Source organism: Esox lucius, chromosome 17 (assembly GCF_011004845.1).
Source record: "Esox lucius isolate fEsoLuc1 chromosome 17, fEsoLuc1.pri, whole genome shotgun sequence".
In the NCBI taxonomy this organism is placed as follows: Eukaryota; Metazoa; Chordata; class Actinopteri; order Esociformes; family Esocidae; genus Esox; species Esox lucius.
Genome location: NC_047585.1, coordinates 14,550,005 through 14,564,572, shown reverse-complemented (window position 1 = coordinate 14,564,572; position 14,568 = coordinate 14,550,005). Strand labels below are relative to the sequence as shown.

The 14,568-nt window shown below is 47.2% G+C and overlaps 1 protein-coding gene across 1 annotated transcript in view; it reads left to right on the top strand.

The window, feature by feature from the left end:
• foxj3 (forkhead box J3) overlaps window positions 1–14,568 on the top strand; it is a 70,760-nt gene that overhangs the window by 18,923 nt on the left and 37,269 nt on the right. The window contains 1 exon segment of the mRNA XM_010882034.5: window positions 12,784–13,261. Coding sequence (XP_010880336.3) covers window positions 12,938–13,261 — 324 coding nt within the window. The 5' untranslated portion in view covers window positions 12,784–12,937.

Sequence of the window (14,568 nt, the reverse complement as noted above, 5' to 3'; positions counted from 1 at the left end):
GTCCGCCCGGTCTTTGGTTTGAGCGCCAGCACACCATCCGCTGCATAGTCAAGACGTGTGCGTTCATGCTGTTTTCTGCTAACCAGGAATTGACAAGGACGGTATAGCTTAGTGTGTCTTTGAACGGAATGTGTTTTCATGTTGTTTGAATGAATTCCCTCATATTTGTCATAGTTAAAAGGACATGGTGTGTTTTCTGTGTATTTAGTCTGTTTGAACAGGGTGTAAAAAAAAAAAAAAAATTAAAAAAAAAAACTCCTTTGTGGCTGTTTCACAAAATAGGCCCAGTGTTTGCACATGTTTCAAACTCATAAGGAGTAAGGCTTCTGCTTGGTGTTTCTTAGGACCTAAACTCCTAGTCAGTCTGCTGCAGAACGCCATGTGAACCGTCTGCCCTGTGGGTTGCCGCGTGTTGTGCTGGATCTCCCGTCTCGCGGTTGTAAAACGGCTGCTAAAACGGGCGAAGGCAAGCCATGGGATGTTTTATTGACTCGCACGTGTCTCCCGGCAGCTCGGTTTGCCCTTGACCTCTTGGCTTGTAATAAAAGCCACGGTGAAGGGCAGGACGGCCAAGATGCGTGAAGCTGAGGCGATCGTCTGTCGGGTGTTCTCTGAGCCAAAGGAGAATGAATTGTCACGCGATCCGGCCCTCGCTCATCAGCTGACCAGTGGTGATTGCCGCAGCTTACAGAGCATCTTCAGCAAGCATTTCTTGCCTATGGATTTTTGAAGTTATGTATTATACACGATACGGTCGCGTAGCCCCTTAGCTTTATTAGTAATCCTGTTTGTATGGCTGGAGCCCATCTACAGTGTCACCCTTTGTTGCTACGGCCCCTTTAAGGGGAGCCTGCGTTTGTTTGCTGGCTGTGTCTGGGGCCCCTAAGTGAAGCTCTCTCTGTCAGATGAGTGAAGCTCAGCAGAGGCAGCCACTGGGAGTTCTGTTTCATCTCTCCTCATACTGCTCTGGAGCAGACATGCAAATCTGCTGTAATGAGCGTGTGTGTGTGTGTGTGTGTGTGTGTGTGATGGGGGAGGGGTGTGTGTGTCTAAGGCTGAGGTTGGGATGTGCTCAGGAATTTAAAGTAGAGCGAGAGAAGGAAGGTAAGATGAGCTGCAGACGGCCAAAGAGCCCAGGAGGAGGATAGCGCTCTGGGATGTAGGAAGATTGAGGGCTATGTCAGTAGAGGTGATGGGAAGTATCCTCTCAAATATAACATTCATTATCCCTGTCTGATAGGCTCTTTTGTGCTAAAAGACAGCCAAGTGAATCAGCAAAATGTTGTTTTTTGCAGGGTGATTATTTGAAACCAGTCAACCAATAAACAGTCATGCATATTGCTTCATTCAGGTCGTTCGATTAATATGGCTTTGGTAGTTTGGATGTTTAGCAGGAAACCGTTTTTAACACCCCACCCCCTTTTCAAAATGTTTACACTGCAGTGGTTGTATTTAGCTGAATGGTTTGTGCTTCATTTAAATATGATTTGCCTCATATGTAAACACAATTTTCAAATCACACTATATAAAGAGAAATTCTCGCTGGTATGTGGTAAACCTTAACAAATGCGCATCGCTCTTTGGCCTCCTGTTCTGATGTTCAAACTCACTCTCTTGTCTACCTGGTAACTAACATGGAGCTTTTTGTCTAACAGGTGCTCTCTGCTGCTGACAGTACAATTGATGTTGTTTTTAATAGGGTAAACAGGTGAAAATGTCAATTGTCACACGTCAACTTCCAAGGTGCGTGGGACACTTTTCCGACCAATATTCCCTGCAGTTAATAGGGTATAAAGACGACACCTCGGTCAATGTGTGTCAGAGTGGTATGAGAGGTTTCGTATGTAGTCTTCTTCTGAAATCCTTCTAGCTCCATGAACAGAATCGGAAGCATCTGAAAACACCTCTCATTGGCACAGAAACAATTCTATTCACTGGCAGCACTCCTTTCGACGGAGATCGCTGTGTTAGTTACCAGGTAAACAACAACGTGAGTTTATACTCCTTCCAGGTCAGGGGTCTGGCTGAAGCGTCTGCGCATGTTTAGAGCCTTACAGCCGCGAGACACTCAAGTTGCTAGTGTGAATCAAAAATGGTATTTACATATTATGTTAATGTTATTTAAATTGTATTGTTTTCACAACCATTGATGTAGTCGCAATAGGCTCTAAGCCACTGCATTGATGTCACTTGGCACAGCCCTGCTCAGACTTCTTGTCCCAGAGGTCACCATTCAAAATGTTTATTCAAAATGCCGATTTGTCGGTGCATTTCTTTTGTTCAATGTTTACTACCTTAACAAATTAAATTTTTGCAATATATTAAACACATGGTCCAAGCAATTTCATTGTCTTTTAGAGGACATTGGCGGTGTCCAGAAATATGTTATGAAAATCTAGACATTAGCCATTGCTTACTGTCTTAATGTCCAACACCTATATAACATACTGCATTTCATCATGTACTCCAATCTGAGGGTTTTACGCCTGCTGTCTGTCGTTTCTAACATGCTTTATATTCTCATTTTGAAGTCTATGTAAACGTCAGGTACTAGGCTGTTATCGAGTAATAATTGATTGGAAAGTCCATTGCTTTCAGTTGTGATTTTTGCCACAGTCACTTTAAACTGCTCCTGATTGTCATAAAATGAAACAGAAGACATGTTATTGAAAGTTAACTTTTTAATATAAGGTGTCATTAAAGCAGCGTTATTTTGAATATGAGAATGTTCCTAATCTCAGAATATGTCCCTAATCTTCTGTTGTCATAGTTTTTAAAAACGCTTCGTCCTTTGTTTCCTCAAACAAACGATGGAAGACAGGCAGGCAAAGTCCCATGGTCATTTCCATGTTGCTGAAATTTGACAATGTTCACTGAGAAAACAACCACTGACTAATGTTGGCCATCCCTGTGTTGTGAAATATCCTTAAAATAATATGCATATCTCTTTTAGAGCCAAAGCACCAATCTTTACAAAGCTAGCAACTGATATGACAAAATGCCTTCTATATACTAACCACTAAATTGCAGTAACTGAAAATTACGCATGTGACTGCAGTACTATGAAATGAAGCATTGCAATCAGTTGTGATTTTTTTAAATAACAGATAGGCAGGCTCCTTGACAGTCCGGAGGCAGTGGCACTGAAGAAGATTGACAACAGTTTTGAGGGCCAATTGTGTGGACTTTGCTACCCTTGATACTAAGATGGCGTGGGACATTGTCTTGGAAGAGTACCAGTCCATATAGTGTCACATCTCTGGTTGTCGTCAAAAAGTCATTAGGATGATTTAAATGTCATTTGTGACTGATCACATAATATTCTGTAGTTAATCTCTGTTTGTCAACAATTCAGATTTTTCTCTAAAGCCCCATATTTTTCAGTTTCAGAAGCACTGCGTTGAGTTACAGGTATCCAATTCTTTCAGTCTAAGAATGGAAAAACACTTATTTACCTCTGGTTTTTAATATAATTATCGCCATAAACCACAAAGTGCTTGGAGCAAGCATGTGTACTCCCAAGATTTACATAAGCCTAATTTTGGTAAGTCATGACAGTAGGAAAATGCACATGCTCTTGTGATAATAGGAATCTTTTAAACCTGTCCAAGAATTTTACGAAAACCTGTCACCTTTATTTACTGTTCAGATAACACTCACAGATCTACATGTTCTCCTACCCTTCTACTTTTTGGGACTTACTCCCTCGCACATGAACAAATCCACACAATCTTGAATGTAGTGTGAAGCCATGTTTGTAAGCACGTCTCTTGGAGCAGCTTTTTGAGTATTATCTTGAAGTATTTTGGAGTTTTTTCTGTGTCATCAAATTGTGTTGCCCAATCAGTGTTTGAGTTATCAGCTCATTAGCTAGCATGACAAACTAAGATTTTTATTTTTACAGACAAAATAATATCTACTCTGTAGTAGGCCTGTCACGATATAAAATGTTCACTACACGATTATCGTGTAAAAAAAAAAAATACAAATAAGAAACTAAGCAAACCTAGTTTAGTCAACCCGCAATAGAAAATGTTCCTTTGGACAAATACACCTTTAGTTTTGCCTAGTGGATACGGTATTATCATATGTGTATTATTAATGTTATTAATATTTCATATTTTAAATATCATGGTTATCGTCAGTACCGGTATATTGTGACACCCTTACTGTGTAGTAGCTAATTTAGAACTGCTTTTTACATGTTTTTTGTTCACAACATTCAATTCCCATTAATTTGACAGGGAAGAAAAATACACTTCCAGGAGTATTGGGAATAACTTGATTTTGGGAAGAACATGTTTTTGGCTGGCGGATTTAGGCAATGTGAAGACCCACAGTGCTTCAGTTCCATGCGTTAAAGGGTCTGCGGCCAGTTGAGGTACAAGTGTGTTCAAGGTTCCTTATGTTGGAAAAACTAAGTGTGAACTTTGACTAAGTGGTAGTAAGTGACTGCTGGGAGGCAGGATGAAGTGATAAAGATGGTGAAGCCTTGGATCATTACTGGAAGTACAGTACTGCTTTAGCCACTGTCCTATAATATACCATCTGGACTTAAGAGTCCATTTGATGAGCTTTTCTAAATCTGTTTTTGGGTAACAAACCCAGCTGCCACTGATTTGAGATCAGAATATCCCTGGAGATTTTTCCTGCCCTGATAACTGGCTGTGCGCTTGCGCGGCTGTATCTACGTATAAAACACCCAACCAGTTTAAAACCAAAGCAATAGACAATTCTCTCTTCATGTTATACAATCTTTAATTTATGATACTTTTTGGATAAGATGCCGACCTACAGATGTTCATAACCTCCCAACTGGATGACCAGACCGGTCTGACCCACCAGTACGTTTCCCCGGATTCCCAAAATGTCAGCCAACTCCTACGCACCCCTTGGCGTTCCTGCAGTATGATTTCCCCCGAAGAAGCTCTCCTCTACTCCTGGGCTGCTGCCTTCTCTGACAGCACCGTTCACGCAGATTCCACCGTGTTCCTGACAGCCAGGCTGCTACAGCATCAAGCCATGTCACTGGACACAGCGCTACTGTCTGCTGGCTTGAGGGAGAACAGGGGGCTGGTTCTGTTGCCCTGCCGTTTCAGTGGTAGAAAACTGGTTCAGCGAGCCAGGCTACTCCAATGTTCCGCAAACTCATTGTGTAATTTCCCCAGTTTTTCATATTTTCCATCTGTGCGTACTTGTCACCAGGTGGCGTAAATCTCTGGGGTAAGACCTGCGATAACCCAAGTCTTGTTGGCAGCGGCTCCGATGGCCAGCTAGGTCCAGTCACAGAGGGGATCGCATGGCCCGGCTGCTCCACTGTGGCGATTTGGGCAGCATGTCAGGAATTGCCATCGAATCATCTGAATGCTTCGGGAAGGTTTTTGGATCTAAATCAAATGGCTGGTCTGGTGACAAATCCTCTGGTTTTGTGATGACGTGTTGTACCCTTTTATGAGCAATATCATGATGATCATTCCCATTCGCCTGGTGTTATTTCAACGGCCGAGGCCTACAATAACAGTGACTCTCAGCAATACCTCTCCTCCTACTACCCCTGCACACCCAGACAATGTCGTCTCTTGGTAACCAAATAATTTGAAGCTACCTGGAACAGTGCACGTGGGAGGGATCATGTTGACTGGTGGAAACACTGTTAGCCAGTCTGTCCCTGAGTCTTTGTCTCGTACTTGGCCCGAAACTTCTGTAAAAGCCACCGTCCGCTGTCTTGTTCTCTCAGCCAAGGGGAGTGAAGTGCGCCTCTCTGCTCCTGTCACTTCAGCTTTGGTGGCTGCCAGAGTATGCCGTAGGAATTTATTACCTGGTATGACTGTGGACGAGTCCCTCCCAGTTACTCGTGTCCCCGGTCAAATTCCAGATATGATTGTGGTCCCTCAGCTCTCATTGCTGGAGCTAATCGAACACACGGCAGTAGTTCTCTCAAATGGGATGGAATGTAGAACATTCAGCTGGCTAATGAGGAGTTCTTCATTGTTTCTCCTGGACTTGATTATGGGGCTGTGACCTGTAGACCTTGTGATGGAATACACACACACACACACACACACACACACACACACACACACACACACACACACACACACAGCACTCTGACGTCACATTACATCAGAATTTGTCTGCAAAAGATGGCCTTCCCCTGCCTGTCTGAGCCCCGAGCTAAACAGCACCTTGTCTTAGCTGGCCAGAAACTAAGCTGAAGCGCCAACAAAAGATGAAACTGTTGACCTGTGACTTAATCCCCTAATCTCTGTTGTTTCGCAGCGGTGTAAAGCAGAGGCGTTGCCTTTCTGTGGAAAGGGCTCAGTTTTACGACGTCGTCCTCCTGGCATGTCTGTCCACTCTAGCGTCAGCGTTTCTCTTCGGCAACCATTGGTCAGGGACGAGTCCACTCCGTACCGTGCCATTGCATGGTGTTTATCAGTTGGCGTGTTTACCACGTTGCCCACTGTTTTAACTGGCCACCGAGCCGCGGTGTCTCCCGGAGGCTGGCAGGTGTGGCGAGGACGTCCAAGCATTTTATGAGGGTTGGAAGGGAGCTGGCAGAGCTGTGCCCCGGATGGTTGGTGCCGTAAAAGTGCTGAAATGGGACTGCAGGAGTCAAAGAGCAGCTCTTCCACGGCTTAATGATGGGGGGGATGCATCTAGCTCCGTCAGGCAGTAAACTCTTTAATATGCCGTTAATTATTTCAGAGAGATTGGATATTGATTAAAAAGCAAAACGGTTTTAATTATAACTCAAATGTTAATGCCATCCCAAGTGAAGACAATTTTAAGGCTTACGTGAGGAGAACTCCTAATGAGTGAACCAAAGCGCCATACTCTCCCAATTAGTCTTGCTTATTTTTCTTCGCTTTCCCCCCCGCTAAATGGGCTTAAATGGTTTTGTGTGTAACTGTATGTTGTCACTACTCTCCGTCTCTGCTCAACCTGCTCCGTTGACTGGCTTGAACCCAGTCTCCATTAGATATTCATGACATTATTCCAAACCTGTACTGTGATTTCCCAGCATGCCCACCCTGGTAATTCCTGTGGTAATTTCTTTTAACTCATGCTTGGACAACTTCGGCTTGTTCCTCATTTTAACACGTTTCGTTTGCCACTTGAAATAAGCGCTCGTGCAGTTATTTGTTAAGGGGATGATGGGGGATTTACAAATGCAGCATGTTGTTCCGGAATCAATATGAAGACAAAGCAGTCTCTTTTCATTCAGACAGAGTCTATACGTTTTAATTGCAGGCGGACTTGGACGGCTGCCTGATAATAATGCCAGGTTTGCCTTTCGCTCTACTGATGTGACATTGGAGTGAATCCTCTCTGGTCCCAATGCAGTGCTAGCGCCAACGCCTCTCTCCTTACCTTCCTGCCTGTCTTCCTGCCTGTCTGCCCCAGAGCCTGGCTCAGGATTTAATTGTGGCCTATAGGACGGGATCTGCGGAATGCTAATGAGGCGAAGCCTCTCAAGAATGCCACCAAAACGGTCCTCTTGCCAGTGCCTTAAGTGGTCTATTTGGGATTCTGCAGCTCTCTTTTACGCTCTCTCTCTCTCTCTCTCTCTCTCCCCCCCGTCTCTCGTTCCCTCTCGCTCTCCGTCTGCTCGGCTGGCATGGAGTCAAGCTCCCAGGGGGAGAGTGTGTTAATACGAGGCCCCAGGGTAATTGGGTTTGCATGGTCCGTGTCAGGGCACCCCCGCCGGTCCCTACACAAAGGCCACCTCCTAGCCAAGCTGTTAGGGACAGGGAAACAAACCCCTCCTGATCACTGGTCTAATTCATTGGAAGGGCTTATTGAATTACTGGAATGCTGTATGTGTTTTTTTTGCACAATGAGCTCAGGGCCCTCTGTTCGCCCGCCTGCTCCGCTCTCTCCAAGCCCGGCTGCTTGGCTCTGAACGTCGCGGCGAGTAACGGCAGACTGCCTCGAAAATCCCTCTAATATCCCCGAACGGCGTAATTACCGGATCTTCCATTCAGACCGCTTCCGCTTTTCGGCATGTCTTTGACCATGTCTGAGTCACGGAGGACGTCGACCGCCCTGTAACCTCACGGCGCCGACTGGGTGCCCCCCATGTGGACTTGCTCCTACCGCTCCGGTAGCACATTCAGCTCAGAGCGACAAGTGGAAGTGCAACATTTCTCTGCCTGCTTGTCCTGTTCAGGTCCATTTAGGGAACCCAGCGGTGATGTTAGCCCCTTTGTCACATCAACCTGGATATATGTAGTGGTATAGCGCATGGACATTCCTCTCTGTTTGGCAGAACCTTTGTGCAGGTTTGGACAGCGTGCCAGTGGGACTACGGGAGCTGGGTCAAACGCAGAGAGCCCATCTCCCTGTCAGTGTACTGCAGTGCCATTGGTTGCATCACACAGCCACCAGAAACAATATAATAACTTGTTTTCAATATGGAATCTCTCTCACTCACACACTCACTCACACACACACACACACACACACACACAGTTAACTGCTAATTCCAGAGAAAGGTCCTTTTTCTGAGCCCAGCTTGGCAGCGAGGTGAAATAAACCGAACAATGTATTCCGCAGTGTGAGCACTGAAGCGATAATTGACACATCTTAAAAATGCAAGTAAGGACTGGGTTATTAATGTTCTCCGTCTCTTCCTTAAGGTGCTTTCAACAGAACCATTAAGCCTTTAATTGAGAAGGAAGACTGACATTGAAAGCCGTTGCCTTGGCACTGCCTTTACCTGCTTTTTTCCCCCTTTTCTGTTTTGTGCTAACGACGAGACCCGCTCGGGGCGTTCAAGCGACACACTCTGACGCTCGCTTGGAATCGCAACTGCAGTCCATGTTGCTATTTTCGTTACTCAGGTTTTCAAAAATAACTTGAACGGCTGGAAAAAGTGAGAAGTCTTCCCTTTTGTCTGAGTGGCAGGTGAGCAGCGTTCCCGCCCCTCCCGCCGGTTTCCCCCCTGGCGTATCGCTAAGACAACAAGGGCTCCTCCAGTCCTGGAACAAGACTGTTGATATGGAAGGTATGACCTGGGTTTCGGTCGAGAGCGAAGATGTTGCCAAGAGCTTGTTACCAGGTTACATCACTGTTGTTGTTGTGAGTTTGGTGCCAGATCTTCGGCTTAGCGAGGGGAGCTCGCAGAGCGATTCCCCTCTCCTTCGCCAAGTTAACCGTCCCTCCCACCACAGGAAGATCTCTGTCGCAGCAAGCTCCTCTCTTTCCCCATTTTCTCTCTCTTTCTTTCGGTCTCACACTCAAAGGCCAGGCTTTGAACAGTGTTTAACTCTGTGACACAATTGGTTTTCGTCTCATGTTTGACTAGCATTGCTTGCGTTTTAAAGATCTTGCGCTGCACTTGTTTCATGGCCACCGGTCTATTGGTGTTGCGTAGCCAGGTAGATGTGCACTGACCTGAACTGAACTGGACTGGAGTACAACAATGATGAATCCCATATAAGTGGAAGTGGAACACTGATCTGGTACCCATCTGGGGTTTCCTGTTTGGACGTGGCTCCTGATGTTTTGGTGGTTGCATTTCTTTCTGACATGGGAAATGATGGAGTGGTTAAGGACATCTCCTGGGTTCTACAGCTGGCTGAGGAAAACCATAGACAGCAGCCCAGGGTGTTTGGAAGCGTGTCCTGTATGAAGCACTAGGCACTGAAACCAGGAAAGCCATTCCAAGCGTAGGCCTACATAGAACATTAGCAAGAGTGGAACACCACAAAGGAGATGTAATCTGCTGTGATGTTATAGTGAGGACAGCAGGCTCCTGCATTAGTCACCCTTGTTGCCTCAGTGCAGACTATGGCTCCCAGTGAAAGGGTTTGGCTCGATTTAATGACTTTGCTGTGTTTGATTGAGCCACTCTGGACGTGTTGACAGTGACACATGACTGAATCACCACTCCACAGAACCAACAGGTAGGGAACTCAAGTCAGGAACATGTTAGATTTCAGATGTTCCCCCTTTTTTGATACCAGATTCCGCAGTTAATCCAAGGGGGATAAAACACTTCAAGCACCACTGAATAGAAGCTAATTTGCCCGGGCGTTTGTTCCTCGTCAGTGGTCTAACGCGCCCCGCCGCCCCACACTCAAAACAAACTAAAGCGGAGGAAAAGCCCTGGTTCGTGGACGCGACAGTGATGGACTCAAAGCGGTTCTGTGTGTGTGCCGTGGCGGCCTCCTCCCGGGGGGGCGGGCTCCTGAGAGTTGGATTCCTAAACTCTGACCTCAGGATGGTCTGCTACTGCTTCAGCTGCGGAGGCCGTTCCTCTCGGCTGCCCCCTCCCCGGCCCACCCGCGTGCCTCCCTTCCCTGGCTGCCTGCCTCCCCCGCACCCCGTCTGGCCCGTGGCGCGTGCTCCGGCTGAGGCTTCCTGCCGCTGACCTCCTGTCAGGGTGCCTTGGCATAACGAAGTCAGCGGGGCCGTTGCCGTCTGGTCTTCATCATTCCTGCCCCGGCCAAGGTTCTTTTAATTAAGATGCTTGGCCCGCAGATTGTGAAGCGTCTGGATCATTAGCACTGGGTCAAATGGCATTGGTTTCAATGTCGCCGACGGCGCGCATATCTTCGGCGTGCCGGCCGTCAGCTGGCCAGCCTCTCGAGCCGATGGGGTTCTGACTGCATCGCGGCCCTGCTTCTTCATCCCTGCTTGATCATCCCATTAGGATGCAGCGGATCACTGCTACTTGGCCGCAGGTTAGAACCAGCCAAACCATGCAGAGGGGGAAGGCTGTCTTCTGTCATGGAAGGGTCCTTCACTTTTAGCATAAAGCGGCGTGTTCACGGGCAACAGCAGGGGATTCCTATTGTAAACGGAAGGAAATTTGAACAATTAGTACTGTATTTAGTTGATCTAAACGTCCGTCAAGCTCTGATCTTGGTGTTATGCCCTGTTGTAAAATAAATCTAGAATGAGAAATGTCATTATCAGGTCTCAACTGGTCTTCATTTCAATTCGACCCGGAGCCTGTGTGAGGCATGAAAGGTTGGCCTTAGTCAGGTCAGAGTCTTAGTTGCCAGTCCCCCAAGGCTCCAGCTAAGCTAGCAGATGAGGAAGAAAATCTATATTGCAATAAATTGTCATAATTGTTGATGTAATGATTAGGATTGGGTGCCTTTCGCATTTGAACCGATACTGGTACCTTTAATCATTACTTTTGTAGTGCTAACATTAGCTGCGGCTGCTGCGGTTGACTTTCCTGCTATCAAATACGGAACACGCTTCAGCTTTAAGGAATATTTTTTTGACCAGGTGTTTCCTCAAGTTAGGCGTGTTGCCTTGGCCAGCATTGCATTTCGCATCACAAATATTGCAGTAAGCGCTGTCTGTGACAAGTTTTGAAAAGTGTAACCACACTTGGGAATGCTTTCGGCTCACCATTGCCCTGACTCTGTTGGATTTGAACATTGAACACGCTGCAGGGGTGAGGTCATCTCTCTCTTTCTCTCTGTCTCACCCAGAGACAGTCTCACCCGAAATTTGGTACCGATTGATTTTTCGTGAATCGGTACTCTTTAGTACCGGCGCAATTCGGTCGGTACCCTTAAAAGTACTGAGTTTGGTACCCAACCCTAGTGATGATAGCGCATTACTTTTACAACTGCTGCTGCTACACGTTTGATTGTTGTAGCCATGGTTTGGGACTGTGTTAATTCACCCATAATGGCCAACTTTTATTTTCTTCAAACGTTATATTCTATTACCGGCTACTCATCAAAATGTGGACAATAAGTGGTGGGTGTCCATCACCATTGTTGTTTTATGTTCCCAGCTCCAGGCTCCACTTTGAGTTAGATCTGCATGGTATGACCAAGTGTTAGTATCTCAGGGAAGGGCATTCCTGCTGCTCCTCAGGCCCTCCGAGGCCTGGGGTGTATTTATTACATCAGGGCGGGTTGTTGAGGAGGCGAGTGCGCGCACGAGATTCCACTCTGTTTCTACCATGGGGCTTTCTCTATGCTGGAGCGCCGTGTCACTTACACAGGGGCTTGTTTTGCATGGCCGTCTTCCTTCACCTATCTAAACCGGTAACATTAGGCCTCTCCTCCGCTGCTATTTTGACGCCAGAGAGGGCGACATGCCCAAACAGGGGGGCTGCATGTCGGCACAAAGCGAGGTGGACAAAGAGGGCTGAGCTGACGATAGGACGGTTGGCACGACGACACAAGCCTGCTTGTTTACGGTTTTCTGGGTGACGGAGGGCAGGCGGTTTACTACCCTCAGGAGAGGTGGAATTCCTCCTGAGCCATTCCCCCTTTTGGCTGGCAGTTGTGAAAACAATTCCCTCGCTAACATTGACTCTGTGTCAGCTCTGTGGGCTGTAGTGCACCGGGGCCAGGGAGAGTGAATGGACTGCGTTGCGGGGGTGGTGGGGTGGGGGCACCTGGGCTTTAGTTCCTGCGTGCCGTCCTGGGACCAGGGGGTTAGGGAATAGGGACTGTTTAAACACTGCCTGGTGTTGTGAAAACGACTCTGATTCTTTTCCCAGACCAAACTGTAATAACACTCTACAGGAGTGCAGCAGCATGTGGAATTGGTGCCCGACTCAGTCAAACAAACCTTCCTGTTCATGCAGCAAATTGGGAACCGTTCATGTTTTCTGAGGACCCCGGTATTTTCAACGTTTTCTAAACCAGTTTGAAGCACTTTGTGTTCCCTAATGTGAACGTGGTACTAATCGCGTAGCAACCACGTAGCTAGCCTCTGTTCCCTTTGTGTGGTTAATTAAGAAGTCTACTCTGAGAATGTGTCTGCTTGCTCTAAACCCTTCCTGTCTTCTGTTTCCAGGCCTCGCTCGGAGACACTGCTAGACCGCTGAGCTGGGGGAGCCCTGGCCTCATCCTCAGCCCGCACTCAGCTGACCTCACCTGGCCTACCGTCTGCCCGCCAACCCCCCCCCCCCCCCCTCCACCACTGCAGCCCAGCCCAGCCTGCCGTCGCCATGACGTCGGAGCTGGAGAGTAGTCTGACCTCCATGGACTGGCTGCCTCAGTTGACCATGCGCGCGGCCATCCAGAAGGCGGATGCCCAAGGGGGCCACGGGGGGCCGGGCATGGGAAAGAAGAGCGCCATGCTGGACCCAAACACCACGCTGGACCAGGAGGAGGTCCAGCAGCACAAAGACGGCAAGCCACCGTACAGCTACGCCAGCCTCATCACCTTCGCCATCAACAGCTCGCCAAAGAAGAAGATGACCCTGAGCGAGATCTACCAGTGGATCTGTGACAACTTCCCCTACTACCGGGAAGCAGGCAGCGGCTGGAAGGTATGTTCTGGCAGGGACCTGACCCCTAACGGTGCTGAGCGGTAACACGTCTCTGTGTAGGAAATGATTTGGAACGTAGACTTTTATGTGCTGGTCAGTTAGGCTTAGTTGAGTTAGATGCTTAACTGAACAGCATTTTGTAGAGTCCACTTGATTTATAGCTGGGGCCTATAGACCGAACCGTACCGACCACTTAGCTCAGGCTTTTCTCTTGATGTCTCTGAGTAGCCCTATGCTGCAGATTAGTCTGGTAATAAGTTAGATTTGTTAATGAAACCGCTGATGGCTATAACCAAAAAACTAGTTGTAGTAGTTTAAAAGGTAATATAAACAATCAGGTGAATATTGATGTTTCTTTTTTTTCCTACTCGTTATTGCGTCAATTCGGACAAATGATTCCATTAAACTGTGCCAGTCAAAGGTTTGGACACACCCATTCACTTTAATTTTAGTCTATATGGCCCAGCTGTGCTCTCTCTCCCCCAGCGCTCCCGGCGAGGTGCCCTGCTGTGCTTTGCCCACTAAGTGCCTTACATCTTTGAACGGGGGGATGAAATCGGAGCAGCCCTGAGAGAACAATGTGAAGTGTAAAATCCCGGATTAATATTCCAAGAGACGGCCATATCGCATCCAGCACAGACGAAACAGCCCATTCATGGGTGGCATTATTCATGGCCGATGCCTTGATAGGCGAAGGCCATTATGAGCTGTAGGAGAGATCCAGTGCTGTGTCATCATCTCAAGCAGTACATGATACACGGAGATGAAGCTATGCTGATTGCCTTTTAAAGAGGCCAGATGGAAATTGATATTAGAATGACTTTTCCAATCAGTCTACATTTATGTGGAGTAGAATCTCAGGCACAGCTTTATTGCAGTAAGGCTGTGTGTGTGTGTGTGTGTGTGTGTGTGTGTGTGTGTGTGTGTGTGTGTGTGTGTGTGTGTGTGTGTGTGTGTGTGTGTGTGTGTGTGTGTGTGTGTGTGTGTGTGTGTGTGTGTGTGTGTGTGTGTGTGTGTGTGTGTGTGTTCGTTCGAGCGTCTCTCCCACTGTCTTTCTCCCTCTCTCACCCCCCCCCCCCCCCTTCGTCTCTCGGGTGGAGATAAGAAAGCATCCAAAATGAAACTACTTGATTTGGCTTGGTGTCACCTCTGATGTGTGGTATCTTTACCGTGGATTAGTGGAGGAAGAGTCCGTTTGAACATCTGTACCCGATGTAGATGATGGCCGGTGTTCAGGTTGGGGACGTGAAAGGTGCAGCACCGTCCTTTCCTTATTGTCACCTAAGGCAGCGTTGTCTTTAAAAGGA